Source organism: Bidens hawaiensis, unplaced genomic scaffold (genome assembly GCF_021521415.1).
Source record: "Bidens hawaiensis isolate Kalapana, Puna unplaced genomic scaffold, B.hawaiensis_p1.1 tig00034168_1, whole genome shotgun sequence".
Classification (NCBI taxonomy): domain Eukaryota; kingdom Viridiplantae; phylum Streptophyta; class Magnoliopsida; order Asterales; family Asteraceae; genus Bidens; species Bidens hawaiensis.
The window spans coordinates 175,329-191,277 of NW_027495886.1; the positions used below are offsets into that span (position 1 = coordinate 175,329).

Here is a 15,949-nt window from a genome sequence, read left to right on the forward strand (position 1 = left end):
TCATTTTAATACGTTTAATCCGTGAACATTGTATTCTAAATTATCCGTAGTCGGTCAGACTCGTGGGAGCGATTCTGAATTAAGACTATTCTGACTTTGGACTCAAGCAGTTGACTTCCAAACTCACAGACCTCATTATGAATGACGTTGGATGTAACTCGCATCAAATCATCTTCATGGATCTTGATCATAAGATGTTTTGATAATAGTATGCTCATTTAGTATCCTTAGACCTGAGATACATATTAGAACTTTCGTTTACCGAGGAATATTCTTTGATCATGTCAACCGCTGTTGCGTAACTGCCAGCCATAAAGGCATTGGTTGGGAATGTTCTGGAGTTCAGTGGGAGTGGTATGTAGTCAAGATGGGATTCTGTACTCTTACATTTAAAATGTAACAGTTAGACATATTGGCACCCTCGTTGATTCAAACTGGTAAAGTGTGAGGCCTCACCCAAACTTACTGTGTGTTTGATTGGACCACTTTGACTCTATATCGAGAACTACAATAATTGAACACTATATGAGATTGATATGATCCATGTCTCATTGTTCAACTGATGTCTAATACAGAAAGGATAGATGACAACGATTACTATAAATTCATTATCTTGCAATAAGGTATTCCAAGATACTTTGGTTATGGATTTAAAATGTCATATTCGGTTGAGGACAGCTATGTGTAGCTAGAACACCTCTGGCTGTCAGCGTTGTGATACTTGACCCAAATGCGTCCAAGTGGGAGACTGTTGGATTTTATGGTCGTTTCGGGTCAAGTTAACGCGACCGATCCGAATGTGACCCGGAGAGTTACACCGGGGGTAACGAGAGATGGGCCTACTTAAATGTTAATTAGGCCCGACACAAAATTTATTAGATTGACAAGATGATGGACAAGGCTTGGTTTTGTTAATTGGGCTCAAGCCCAATTGGTTTAACATGCTTAAACCCTACAAATATTACTATATATAGAATATGATATTAATATTTTATTTAACCCTTAACAAAAGCCTAAACCCTAGCTGCCACCTTAAATAAAATATTAATATCATATTAAGGGTTAACAAAAGCCTAAACCCTAGCTGCCACCTTAAAACCGGCGCCGTTTTCCGGCAGCCGCTTTTCCGGCGACGCATTCCGGCCACCGGAATGTCAACCACATCATCTTCTCCGGCCATTTACTTGCAAACCACCACCACAATCCCTTATCAAGCTTCTGGTGTTGTTCCTTGCTCGTCTCCGGCCACCTTTAGCCCTACTCCGGCTACCACGTTTTTCCGGCGAGCTATTTTAGGCCGCCGGAATACCGTCTCAGCCAACTACAGCCTCTGCCGCTACTCGGTTGCTGTTGGAGCTGCGTTTCTGGAGTAACTGAGCCGCCGCAACTGTTCACCGCCTTCTGACATCAATACTAGCTGCTGCCGCCATCGCCGGAGACTCCCGCCAATCGCCGTCAGCTGCCGTGGTGTGTAGATCTAGCCGGAATTGCTGTCGGATCTTGGATTGTGTCATTTCTAGCATTTTTCGTTTACCTTCGGTGTCTTCCCGGTTCTTGTTAACCGAGGTATATCGAATACCCCTCTATGGTTGTTTATTTAATCGTACTCGTATTGTTGTAATCGGATCCGGGTTCGGGTTTCCGATTTTGGTTTGTTTTAACTCGTTAATATCCGCTGCGTTTTGTTGTTCGTTTTCATACATATATTAATATTGATTAATACTTACCGAAACGAAACTTATAACTAAAACGGGTTTGAATTTATTTGACCGTTTTCGTTTCAAACCACCGTTGAAAACCTAACAGCAATAATAAAGTTTTTCAATTGTCGCTTCAAGTGTTTCTTTTTCGATTTATATAAAGTTACTCAATTCTCATTAACATACTTATTTTATGATTTTTTATAAATGTTTAAATTTATTAAAATGAAGTCAGACAAAATAAACAAATATTAATCTTGGTTAGTATATAGTGGGTTTTTTTTTTTATAATTTGATTTAAATTTAATAATTATGAAACTTTGTTACTATTTAATTAGCTTTTTTTCCTTCATTGTCATGTTCTGCTTTATGTTAAATTTGGAAAAAAGTGATCACATTCATTGTCGACGTGGTGATGGCGCTAGTGGCGAAAGTGGTCAGGGAACGGCGGCATTAGTGGTTATGGTGGACGTAGTGACAGTGGTGGTGCTGGCAATGACGATGATGGTTGTGGTGATGATGGCAGTAGTGGTCAGGCCGGTGGTGACACTGAGAGAGTAGGGTGAATAGGAAATTTAATGAAAAAAGTAAGCAAGTATATATAAATGGTTTGATGTGTTTAAAGAGAGGTTTAATAAATCATTTCATTATGTTGATCAACCAAACATTTCCTTTTACATTACCTCACAATGTTACATTCAGTTATATATATGCATATTAAACACCAACATAGAAAGCCAGATAGGTCTGTCCGTATGACCATCACTAAAACCTTCTTTTCAAAGATTTAACCCATTTCATATTTTGTTGAAACGTCGCATATTTCCTGTTGAATTTGTCTTCTTCTTCTTCGTCTTCTTCTTTCTTTTTATAAGAAGATCACGATTTATTTATATAAAAAGACAAGAAACTTACAGAAATTAGAAATTATAAAGTATTATATTAGCATATTTGATTCGTGTATAAATAAACAATAACTAAAAAACTAACTGAGTTATGTTTTTGGTGACACAACGGCTGTCAAGTACAAGTCGACGGTATGGTTTTCCTAGGGAAACGTCTAAGCCAAACTCTGAAGTCAGCGTAAGTCTGGTTAAAATAACAGTCTGACTAGAGTACGGGAACGGGGCTCTCTAAATTTCAGAAGTGTAGTGGCCTAATACTCATGAAAGTCCGTTAAAAAAAATAAAAAATAACTAACATGTCATGCAACCTCTTAAAAACCTATGTTGTGTTGCTTCTACCTACAAAGACACTAATTATGTTATGTTATGACCCAATGCCATTTTGATCAACTACTCAAACCACCCACCCATCTAGCTACCACTAAAAGTCAATATCAATCCCACGTATGATGTCGTAGTGCATAACTTCGTCGGTGCATATATAAAAATAAAAGTTAAAACTTTAAACACACCATATAAGTAAAGTCACTAGTGACCAATTCCATTAAAAGTTTTATCAAGTAGGGCATATGACCTAACACGCTTTAGACGCGTTATAAAACAACAAAAAAAATCATTGTTTAATATAAAGGTTTTAAGAAATGTTTAATGTGGTGAAAGAATGATTATGAAATAGAAATCAAGAGGCGAGTTAGTACACGTTCTCCTCATCTATGATGAGTAATTAAGTGCAACCATGATATGTACGGATGCATGTTGGTACAAGTGTACAACCGTATCATCATAATCATCATCATTTGCATCCACGTTTAAACCACCATCTACATAAGTTTCAAAGTGTCTAGTTTAAGATAATATTCTTAAATCTTAATTGTCTTTCTTAATAACACCATTTTCAACCAACATAGAAGAAGTTATATTTATGTGAACTTACTAATAAGCATACCATAGCGGTATTGTTTTTAGCTATCGATTTGTTGCAACGATGAAGGTATAAGAAGAGTTATAATGAGAAAATGGAAATTAAGCAACTCTACTAAATGAAATTGGAAAAAAAAAACCGTCAATGTCAAAATCAAAATCATCTTTTTGTTTGAGAGCCCTTACTATATCATTATTATAATAAAGTAGCAGAAAAACGGGGAACAAGCTGCGCCGCAATCCTCTTTTGAATAGCAAAACCCATCTTATTAAAAAAAATATAAAAAATGAGGGAACTTGGGGTTAAGAGTCAGGCAAATCGTTTATGACATTTATAATAAAGCATGATCCATTATGTTGTTTTCGTCCATATATTGTGGACCTCGTAACTCAAGATAGATAACATATTAACACTTTGTACTTGTTTCTCGGTTCGTGAATCTATGTTTGGAGTTCTTTTTCTAGTACAATTCATGGTACCATTTATGTTTTATAGAAAATGTTTTTTTACAAGAAATACCAATTAATTTTGTTGTCCGCAGGTAAGCATGCTAGACTTTGTACTTTTAACGAATTAAGAATATAATGCTACATACTTTATATTTATATAAACAAGCAATGACGACTATGCCTTTGTTGCCAACTTCACTAATTAAATCCTGAATAATGGAAATCCTAACAAATCCCTTACCTAGTCTAAACAAAACACCAACTATTTTACATTAAAACTTGAGACTATATTACGATTTTGTTCTCAACTATTCATAAATTACATATTTAGTTCTTACTTTTCGAGGTTTACGAGTTGATGTTTGTTAAAATTTTATGCTAAGGTCACATGAAAAGTTCTTTAATTTTATCCTTTAAATTGAAATTAAAAAATAAAAATAAATAAAATCCAACCTCACCCGTTTCTTCTTCTTTCTCGATCATACCATTTTCGGCTGACCAACCCACCTTAGAGTGACGAGTGGGCCATCACTTTACTTCATAACCTCATAATGGAGATCATTCACGGAAACAACTCCAATGCCACTTGGATGTCAAACCAATTGGGAATACAAAAGTATCGAATAGGTTTGAAAACTTCAACTGACGGATGTCATATATTGAGAGGGGGGGGGGGGTTCACTACGAGTTACATGGCAATTTTTAATCACTCAGCGATCACATGATGTTTAATTAGGAGATCCATTGGTATCTATAACAAATAGTTATTGTTTGTTGTAGAAGATAGTTGGGGAGAGACTAGTGGGTGTGGGTCGCCCGAAGATGGATGGTTGGGTCGGGGCGATTGGTGATGATGACATGTTGAGGCGACCAAATATGGACTGTTGTAATTTAAATTATTTTTTGTTTGTAATGGTAAGGGTATTTTAGTCATTTTATGTAAAAGTTATTGGTTATTATCAAGGACTAACGTGTTATGTTCGAGTGAACAACAAGCACTAAATGTGTAATTCTAAAAAGTTGAAACCGAAACCATAACATGACCCTAATACACGACACACACAAATCGAGAAATGCTAAAATATATAATAATCAAATAAATAACTAAATAAATAAATAAGCTTAATCAAGTTGGAAGACAAATGTAAATCTAATCGAGATGTACCATGGGAGAATCAAGGTAGAATAACTAATGCAACACTTAAGGGAAAAAAGTTCTTTCTCTTCCCCTACTTCTTTTGTATCTTAATCAAATCAAAGTCTACTTCAACAAACATCTAAATCCTTATATCCTTTATCTTCTATCATTGTTTTGTAGACTTTATTTAGAGCGATATCTTTTGTTATACTATTGCTGGTTCTTCAGAATGTCATTGAACGGGTTGGGTTTAAACCCAATCCCACATCAAAAAAGTTATTGCCTACATATAAGTCTATTGACAACTTTAAACCTTGTTCAATGTTAATTGGTTTTAGAGTGCTAACTATGCACGCTAAGTAATTCATTAAGCATGGCCAATGAAGCATCCCCTTCCAATATAAAATGAAACAAAGATGATGTATCATGTATACCTATCAAAAGTAAAAAAAACAAAATTTGGTAAAAATTAAAGAAAAAAAAAGTTTCTTAAAGTCCTTCCAACCAATCACGAAGTAAATTTGGTAAACATGTAAATCTTTTACTTTACAACCATAAAATATTTGATGGTTTCTAGTTTCTACTTTCTATCACCACACGCGTTTCTTGCATGCATAAATAAACGTTTCCCGCGTCGTAAAACTTCTCTTTTTTTTCTTTTTTTTTTGCTTTTATAAAAATTATCAGAATAATCATTTTTAATCAAGTATTTCCAACTTTAGCTATAGTTTTGAAAAAATATCCAACACAGTCATTTTTTCCGTTGGATCCAACGAAATTTCATCTATTGCCGACGGAATTCGTTGTCCTGTAAAGTTGCTCCTCGTGCTAACGTATTAACGGATCCGACGGAATTCGTTAAATAACCGTTAGATCCGACGAAAATTTTCATCTTCTATCTCTCAAACGCTAAACTTTCATAACCAACCTCCATCTTCATGTTTCTTTTCTCCATAAATCAAGCAAACCCATAATGTAAATCGTTTAGTTTTTCGAGGAGAACACAACCATAATGTTTAATTTCATTCTATGAACTCGAAATCTAGGGTTCGCCACTTTCTTGCGCAAATTTCTCAACAATAGATGTGATTTGTGGAAAACAAACACTATGATTGTGTTTTCCTTGAAAAACTAAACGATTAAACTATTTTGTGGAGAATTAGGAAACATGGAGATGGAGGTTTGGTTATATATAGGTTTAGGGTTTAAGAGGTAGGAGATGAAAATTTTCGTCGGATCCATCATGTTAATACGAGTTTCGTCGGATCCGATGGTTTTTTAACAACTTATGTCGGATATGACGATTCTTGATGATTATTTTTAGAATTATGACTAATTGATGGCTAAAATTAATCAAAAATGACTATTTCCTTTTTTTTTTCCTAGAATATTCCAAGAAACTACTAGCATGACAGGTACGAACTGTGGTACAAATGTGTTCCCATTTATTTAGCTTTTTAGCACTAAATCTATGTGTCAACGTCACCAGGGATTATTGTTTATTTTTATAATATACATTGATGTCAAATCAGATGACTATTATTAACTTTCAGTACGGCAATTATACTTCCCCAAAGTAACTCTACTTTTAGGTAGTGATGGTAACATCTTCTAAGGACGTTCGGGTTTGTGGCTGAGATAGAGAAGTCTGTGAGAGGGGCACGACTAGAGCACAACGCCCGTGAAGATTAAAGTTTAAACCATTGTTGATGGGCAACTTCAAACGAGAGTTGAGGTTGGGTTGATTTTAAATATTATTTCTTTCCCTCCGAAAGCAATATATATATATATATGTTTATAGAGTAAATTACATTTCTCGTGTTATATGTATTTAGCAATATGACTTCTTTCCCCAAGTTAATAATCTACAACACCTAATCAATGCATTAAAGCCATCAAGAATTCTCAATTCTGTGATGAAAAAAATGATGAAATTCTTCCAAACCAGTAATCACATACCAAAACAAAACCAAGGCCCAGGCGATGATGGTGAGATGTAGAGTAGCCTAACCATTATTGCACAGATTTTCCTTGTCAAGAAATATAAAAAGAAGTGTTGGGCAACACTAGAGCCCATTTATTGTCGTTTAGGCACCATTGTAGCCCAATCATGTCACATGTGACATGCCATTATACATGTTACTCTATGTTCGTCCCCTATGGTGCTCGATTGAGTTCAAGAGGCTTATGTGACAAGATGTGATTGACCATGTCTATTTTGGTAATGAATTTTTTCGAAGTCTATTTTGAGAAGGAAAAAAAAGGGTCAACATGCCCATTTTGGCAACTATTCGTTTTGTTTGGCTTATAATGTATATGGTCAAGAAGTTGATGCTTCGGTATCTTATCGCATGATCCGATGATCGTCATGTAATATGAGCAGGTTTGTAAAAAAGTTAACGTAACGACAAATATAATATATATATAGTTATTTTTGTTGTTGAAAACGTGTTGCAAATTCCTATGCTATTTCTTGCATCTTAAATTTTCGTAGAAAATAAGCTTTGTTAGTATTGATAAAGATTATATAATTTACTTTCACTTGGTTTGTAAATCAAACTTTTTGAAAAGTCATAAAAAAGTAACGCAAAAAATATGATGTAAAAATTTATCAGTTTGATAAAAATATTCGCTTTTGAATAAAATGCTTTTGAAGTTTGCTTGTTAGTGAGTATTCTATCTTTGGTTTAAATACTACTGGCATTTTATTATAATCATAGCAATTGGTTGATTAACTTTATCATTATCTTTTCAATTTGTGATCTTTTCATGTAAAGAGAAATGGTTTGCTATTATTCAATGCACATAATATCATTTTATGATATGTAATTGGTTGATTATAATCATAGCAATTGGCTGATTCACCAATATCATTTTATTCTATGTAATTCTTTCAAAAGACAACTAGAGAAAGTTAATAGTTAACTTATGTTCGGTATTAGTCATACTGGTGGACATGCAAGCTACACCTGGTGACAATATCGTCTAACCACTCACCAGAACATGTTCTAATCAATCAAAGCTTGGTATCTGAGCAATTGGCTAGACCACTTTGTCTTGCTCAAATAACATGGCATGGCACTAACATGTGTGAAAAGATCATCCTCCATATATACAAAAAAGACAAGCAAGTTCCACTTAATGCACAAATGAAACCACTTACTACTACTCTTTAATAATAATAATATCATTCCATCAAATGTGACCATTAGTCAAAATGAGTGAATTTCCATGAAACAGATGCCTACTTTAGCACTTGCCTATGTTCCATATCTAATGGGCAATGGTCATGTATATAAGTTCTATCTCCACAAGCTAACCTACACAATAATTTCTAACCCGACCGCATTGGCTAACAATGAGCACCGTTATTCACATTTCAAATGAAAATGAAAAAACTCCCAACTACAAGAAACTTTCTTTTGTTTATCGTTTGCCATCGGTTACAGAAAAACAGATTAGACAAGATATGAAAAAGATCATTCATGGCATCAAGGTTGGAGTTGCTTTAGTTTTAGTTTCACTTCTTTATCTCCTAGATCCACTTTTTGAGCAAGTTGGTGAAAATGCTATGTGGGCTATCATGACTGTTGTCGTTGTCTTCGAGTTCTTTGCAGGTTCGTCATCAATTCTCTAAATACTCGTTTGTATTTTCTTACAAAAAAGATCGAATAGCATTAAGAACGATTATTCTTTTACCTATTTTGCATTAAAACTAATTATAATGATTGACACATGTATACTCTAGGTGCAACGTTAAGCAAAGGGTTACTCCGCGGATTTGGAACCATACTTGGGGGTGGATTAGGGTGTTTGGCAGCAGTTTTAGCAGACAACTTTGGAAAGATTGGAAATGCAGCAGTGGTTGGTTCAACTGTGTTTATTTTTGGTAAGCAAAAAAAAAATTAAAATAACTGAAACCGTATTGGTGAATTATTTTATGTTACGTGTCCTTATACAAAAGGATTACGATAAATGAAAAGAGTAATGATTATGATTAAATGTCATATAGAGATAGAATAGTGATTAACAACAAATATAAAGATCAATAATAATAATTAACTATAATAAATATTATACTCTGACAACATAACAAGTGTAACATGCACACACATATTGACAAAGTGGCATCATGTGTATACTATACTTATATACATATACATTAACCTTGTTATCGTTTTTTTGTGATGTGCAGGCGCTGCTGCTACATACTGTCGATTGATTCCAAGCATAAAAAGAAAATATGATTATGGGTTCATGATATTTATCCTAACTTTTAATTTGGTAGCCGTGTCTGGTTTACGTGCTGACAAAATTATTGAGTTAGCCCGTGAGCGGCTCTCAACGATAGGCATGGGTTTCGCCGTATGCATATTCATTAGTTTACTTGTTTTTCCAATGTGGGCTAGTGATGAACTTCACCACTTGACATCCTCCAAGTTTGACAAATTAGCTTGCTGCATTGAAGGTAGTTGTTAAAGGCTTACAGCCACATGAAAAGATTTAATATTTTTATAGCAGTTTTATATATAAAAAAAATTTAAATGATGATTTGCAGATTGCATGAAAGCATACTTCAAGGTAGTTGGTGAAAAAGAAAGCAAACCAAAAATAAATATGAGGGATTGCAAGGCAGTATTGCACTCCAAATCAAATGACGAATCATTGGTAACATATGTTGATCATTACTAGTTCAATCTTGATGTATAAGACAGTATTAGTATGTGGTTTAAGATATAGCTAGTAAAATCATTTTTAAAAGTTTTGGTAATTCTAGACAATTCGCTACCCTTGCAATCAAACGTATGCAAAGTTCTGATAATTATTTTGGAGATTGGAAGCGTGGCAAGTGAACTCCATAAAGTTTTTCACCAAATTTAACCCATCATTTACAGTTTTTCACTAAACTTTATGGAGTTTGTATGCCACCCAAGCAAACTTGTCGCATTTGAATGTAGGGGTGGCAAACTGGCTAGAACTACAAGAAACTGCTTCCAAAATACACCTAGAAATATTTTAATATAAAACCACCTACTAATCCAAAAACCTTCAACTAACATGAGCAAATATTGATATCCCATTTGATTTTTAGGCAAATTTTGCAAGGTGGGAACCTTGGCATGGAAGATTTGGATTCTATTATCCTTGGGATAAATATTTACAAATAGGAGAGCTCACAAGGGAACTTGCTTCTATCATTCTGTCATTGCATGAATGCCTCGAATCACCATTACAGGTTTGTAACACACGCGCATCATATAATTTGTTCAATATTCAGTTAAACCAACTTACATTGCTACCATTTCTTACTCAGCCCTTGACACCGTTGCCACACGCAATAATCAAAGAACCATGTGAAAATGTTGGCTTGACACTTGTGCTAACCATGCAAGAGCTTGGGAGAAGTATCAAGAATATGAAAAGATGTCAGACGACGCTCCAAACAATGCCAAAGTTGCAGTCGATTAAACAAGAACTCATCTTACTTTCATCTTCATCAAAGCTAAAAGGGATTGCAAATGCTGAATTTCTTGCCATTGCAAACTTGCTGTTTTTATTGATGGGGATTGTTGATAAAGTGGAAGTACTTGCAAAAGAAGTTGAAGCACTTGGAGACGTTGCTGGTTTTCATTCCAAATAGCATAAACTGTTGCACATATAACTTATATTATAACTAGTATTCACTTGCTTAGTTGCATATAGAATGTATAAACAAAAATAACTTGTCAACCATCAACATCCAAACTCATTAAGTCAACTATCTGATACCAAAATAAAGAGTGGAATGATTCCACTGGAATCCTTTCCTAAATTGACAAGTTTTGTTAATCAAGTGAACTGGCACTGTAACATCCTAAAATTTATAATGTTAAATAAAGAAAGTTACGTTTAGAGATTTCGCGTTATTAATTAATGTTGAGTAAAGAACGGATCATGGACTTAGATTAATTAAGATGGGTTAAATGAGAATGGGCCTTTGGTCCATGGGCTTTAAGGGATATAAATATCCCCTAAACCAACCTAAAACCCTAAACCCTCATTTCATTTCCATCTTATTCTCTAACACACTCCAAAACACACACACACCACACACCGCCATATACGGCCGGCGGCCGAGGGAGAGAAACGAGCAAGATCCGAGAGAGTGTAAACGATTAGTTGTGATTAAACAAGTTAAACGAGATTGAACGAGCACAAAAGGTATGTTCTTGACCTTTAAAGTTTATGTTTTATTGAGCGTCCTTAAACTTAAAGATCCAAGCTTTATAGTATATACGGGATATATATACGATCGAAAACGGTTAGGGAACGTAGTGGGTGATGTCGAACCATAACAAGGGTATTAAAATCGCAAAATGCTTGATAAAAACCAAACCCGTAGCGAACTGGGCAACTTCGCCTGCGAACTGGGCAACTTCGCCTGGAAATCGACAACTTCGCCTTCAAAGCTTAACTTCGCCTTCAAAGCTTAACTTCGCCTACGGCCAAGTTCGCCTAACTGATAACTTCGCCTAAAGCTAAGTTCGCCTAAGGTTTAACTTCGCATAAAGCTAAGTTCGCTTAAGGTTTAACTTCGCCTAAAGCTAAGTTCGCCTAAGGTTTAACTTCTCCTAAAGCTAAGTTCGCCTAAGGTTTAACTTCGCCTAAAGCTAAGTTCGCTTAGGTTTAACTTCGCCTAAAGCTAAGTTCGCCTAAGGTTTAACTTCGCCTAAAGCTAAGTTCGCCTAAGGTTTAACTTCGCCTAAAGTCAAGTTCGATTAGAAAATAAATTAAAAACCTAATGAAAAATGTGTTAAGACAGTTAATGTAAATAAAATTTTTCCAAAATGACCTGGCAGCTCGACCCCAGCCAGGGGCTCTGCCCCTTGGACCCTGCTAGGGGCTGCCGCCCCTAGACCCCGCTGCCAGGGGCGCTGCCCCCGGACCCCCGTTCGTTGTGGGTACTAGTTAAGACTAGAAAGATGATATGAGAAGTGATAGTTAATTGATACGTATACTTGTTATACAGTCAGCCATGCACAACTGAGGAAAGGGATTACGATTAACGGTGAACGTAATTGTGTTCAGGTGAGTTTCTAGCCCCATTCCTTGTTATGTTTTCGGGGCTGTGTGCATACTCGATGTGTTGTTAATACATTTATCCTAAGTGATAAGTGTATGCCATATGTGATATATGTGATGGATATGAATGATTGCTTGTCGGTACGCGAACGATCTTCGGATATTGCGCGTACTGTCAGGTTAAAAATAAAGGTACGAATATTATATATCGAAGATGTATGAACATTACAAATGAATACTTGTCGGGGCGTGAACAATCTTGGATATTGCACGTATCGACAAGGGGTATGGTTGTTAAATGAATGATGTAAAGAACGCCTAGAGTGTTCTTATGCTATAATGTAATTATTGTATATGTGAAGTATGTGTATACAGGTACACGAATGGTATGTGAGTTCTACGTTCGACATAGTAAGTTAGGATGGCAACTCCCTCTAGCTTCTGTCGGACATAGACTCGGCTGGTGATGGCGTAGTTAAGGACTGCGGGCCTTATACGTAATGTAGATGATAGATGTAATCGTAGATAGGGACGGTGGGCCTTATACGTGTTACAGATAATAGACGACAACGTAGTTAAGGACTGCGGACCTTATACGTATTATAGATAGGCATCAACATAGGAAAGGACTGTGGACCTTATACGTGCTGTATTTGTGATGTGGTAGCATAGGGGAGGACTGCGGACCTCGTACGTGCTATGAATTAAGTTGCAACATAGGGAAGGACTGTGGACCTTGTACGTGTTGTGGATGTAGGATGGTATAGGGAAGGACTGCGGACCTTGCACGTACCCTAAATGGTGAACATAGGTAAGGACTGCGGGCCTTTTACGTGTTCTCGACCTTGAGTACAGGTATAGACGGCGGATTATGAACGTACTCTCGGTAGACTGAGGTTAGTGATTGTAGATATGTATGTATGTATGGTAGTAAGTATGTATGTAGAACAGAAGGGTAACTAGTTAAGTATGGATATGTATCTTCGGATATGTATGTATGTGTATGTATTGTATGGCGTCCGATTAACTAGAACTCACTCAGCGTAGCTGACTTTTAGTATGCACGCAGGTGAGTAGAATGAGACAGCTAGCTTGAGCGGGCACATGGTGGGCGAATAGGAGACTGGCATCTGAAGACTGAAGATGTTTTAATGTAATTGACGTTTATTTTGAAAGACAAGAATGTTTAATTAAGGCAAGTTTTGGATTGCTGTAACGTTTCATGAAAGTTTTATATTCCGCGAAAGTTTTAATGAACTCTGATTTGTAAGAACTGTGTTTATGAGTAAATCCGACGCTAAAGTAGGGCTACCGGTAACGGGGCCTTACAGGCACGCATTAATTCAAGCTTCAAAGCATAATCGAAACAACAGCTAGTTGAAAATCATAACTTCAGCCAAATAGTTACCATCCGTATCCTCCTTGCAAGTCGAAAGAATCAAGTGTAACGATTCCATTCTTAGTTTAGCTCTTAGTCAAGGATAATATGGCATTTTGGTAGTATACGCGCCTAGATTTCATTCTAGAAATGACGGTGGTTATGTCTACATGGCCATAATCGATAAGCAATCGTTAAACATTTTGATCAAATCTAAAACCAGAAGCTATCACTTGCTTCTTGTATGTACAACCACCATAACAACAACTACCATTGACCTTTTAGAATGTCTAACAAAGAAAGACAATTAAATTGATAAGTTTGGTCTCAACTCTAAAATAGCCAATGCAACAAATTAAATCCATTACTTAAAAGAAAACATGCATGCTTTATTCCCATATAGTATGATTAAGCCTTGAAGCTTAGACCAAAAGAGACCCTTCCATGACTGTGGTGGCTTTACCTCGAATCAGTACTCGTTGATTCTCCTTATCAAGATGGACATGTAATACACCACTTCTTTGCGATGCCTGCGTTGACCCAAAAAGTCAAACGAGCGTTAGAGTTCAACATGTGACAAAAATATTTAAAATAAATAAATCATACCTGATATGCAATAAAATCACATTTCCCCAACTTCTCATGCCAATATACTGCTAATGCACAATGTGCACTCCCACAAACAGGATCCTAAACAAAACAAACCAAATATTTTCTTTCTTTCAACAACAAATAAATAAATAAATACTAATATGTAATCAGCATTACATAATAACAGCAAAAAACACGATAAATATATATAATTAGAACCATCACCCAAGACTTTGACCATATAATTATTACCTCATCAACACCAACTTTAGGACCGAAAACGCGAGAATAAAAGTCAAACTCTGACCCGTTAGACGCACGTGCTGTAATTGTTATCGCCCTGCCTGGAGCTTCTTTGATCTTATTAAATTGCGGCTTGAAAGCCGCAACTTCTTTTCCAGATTGAAGAACCACCTGCAACATGAAAAGAAAAAAAAAGGAAGAACCCGCAACCTTCAAATTCTTTAATCACAACCAATTTTTATCCAAGTGTAAGAGCAAATTGAACTCATACAATGATGTCATCAAATGCATTCTTCTTTAGATCAACAACAGAAACACCGTTTAATATTTCAGAAATTGCAGTAACCTCAATATCATTGTAATCTGAAATAGGCACAACAGGGAAATCCAATTCTATGTAGAAACTGTCATCTATCTCATCGTTTGATTCTTCTTCTATCATGTTATCCGGAATTCGTTTTGCAATAAGATTTCCAGACATGGTTGAGAATTCAACTGTGCTAGAAGTTACCAATCTGGACTGAAAAAGAAAGTGTGCGGCTGCTAAAGTTGCATGACCACAAAGTTGGAACTGTAAGCATAATAGAAAATGATTAAGATTAACATCATGTATAGAATCAGATACTGTAAAGTAAAAACCTGCCTCAGATACACGCGTGAACCATCTGATCTGATATATAGGCTTCCTTGCACTGTGAACATCAGTCGGAATCAAGTAAGCCGTCATTGGAAGATTAAACTCATTCGCCACTGATTGCAACCACTTATCATCTTTCACTGTGTCCCCTAATAACAAACACACAGCTGCTGGATTTCCTTTAAATGGTGTGTCCGTAAATGCGTCCACCTATCCAAGAGACACAACTAAACACAATAATGATAATAACTATATAAATATTAATCTAGACCGTTGTAACCTTTCAGGAAACACTGCAACCCTTTGGACACATTATGGATAACTTATTAACATGCATATATAACCGCTTATACGAGGATAATAATATTATGAGCTTACAATGGAGTATGTTACGAGCCTTTTCGCCATGTTCACACGCTTTTCTGGCCAACATCCACCGAAATCAGATGCCAACAGTTTACGGGTAGTTGAAAACAACTGGTGAATTATAAGGTCTCAGATTCATTTTATTCACATAGAACTAATTTGGTCGTTTCTTGCATTACATGCAGACCACATGGCACACGCCTTAAAAGATATTGTCATTTTCAGTTATAATATACTAAACTTTTGAAACCGACTACATAGCTTTTTTTATCTACTGAACTACCTAATATACATATAATTAGCCTGTGTATTTTAAAATTTGATATGAAGATATATAGGTGTCCCTTGTTGAACAACTTAGTTTATTTAAATAAAGATGTATCTAATTAGTTATTGTTTATTCAACATCTTCGTCCATAAAATAATCACAACGTGATTCTTATGTGTTGCTACGAGATCACATCCTTGACTTTATAATATGATATAATATTAATTAAAAAAATTAATACCAAAGTATTTGTTGATTTATTGTTATTTATGTTTGTGTTGCTTCAACGA

General features: G+C 35.6%; 2 protein-coding genes across 2 annotated transcripts; one reads left to right on the plus strand and one right to left on the minus strand.

The window, feature by feature from the left end:
- Positions 1–8,321: 8,321 nt before the first annotated feature.
- Positions 8,322–10,775, plus strand: LOC143585788 (aluminum-activated malate transporter 13-like). The gene is made up of 6 exons (XM_077067487.1): positions 8,322–8,731; positions 8,863–9,003; positions 9,310–9,582; positions 9,673–9,782; positions 10,207–10,350; positions 10,429–10,775. The coding sequence occupies exons 1-6, from the start codon at positions 8,473–8,475 to the stop codon at positions 10,753–10,755; spliced, it is 1,254 nt and encodes a 417-aa protein (XP_076923602.1). The 5' UTR covers positions 8,322–8,472; the 3' UTR covers positions 10,756–10,775.
- Positions 10,776–13,852: 3,077 nt separating this feature from the next.
- Positions 13,853–15,243, minus strand: LOC143585776 (uncharacterized). Its single transcript, XM_077067478.1, has 4 exons — positions 14,660–15,243; positions 14,398–14,559; positions 14,161–14,244; positions 13,853–14,084 (listed from the first exon to the last, which is right to left on the minus strand). The coding sequence occupies exons 1-4, from the start codon at positions 15,113–15,115 to the stop codon at positions 13,977–13,979; spliced, it is 810 nt and encodes a 269-aa protein (XP_076923593.1). The 5' UTR covers positions 15,116–15,243; the 3' UTR covers positions 13,853–13,976.
- Between the last annotated feature and the right edge of the window lie 706 nt (positions 15,244–15,949).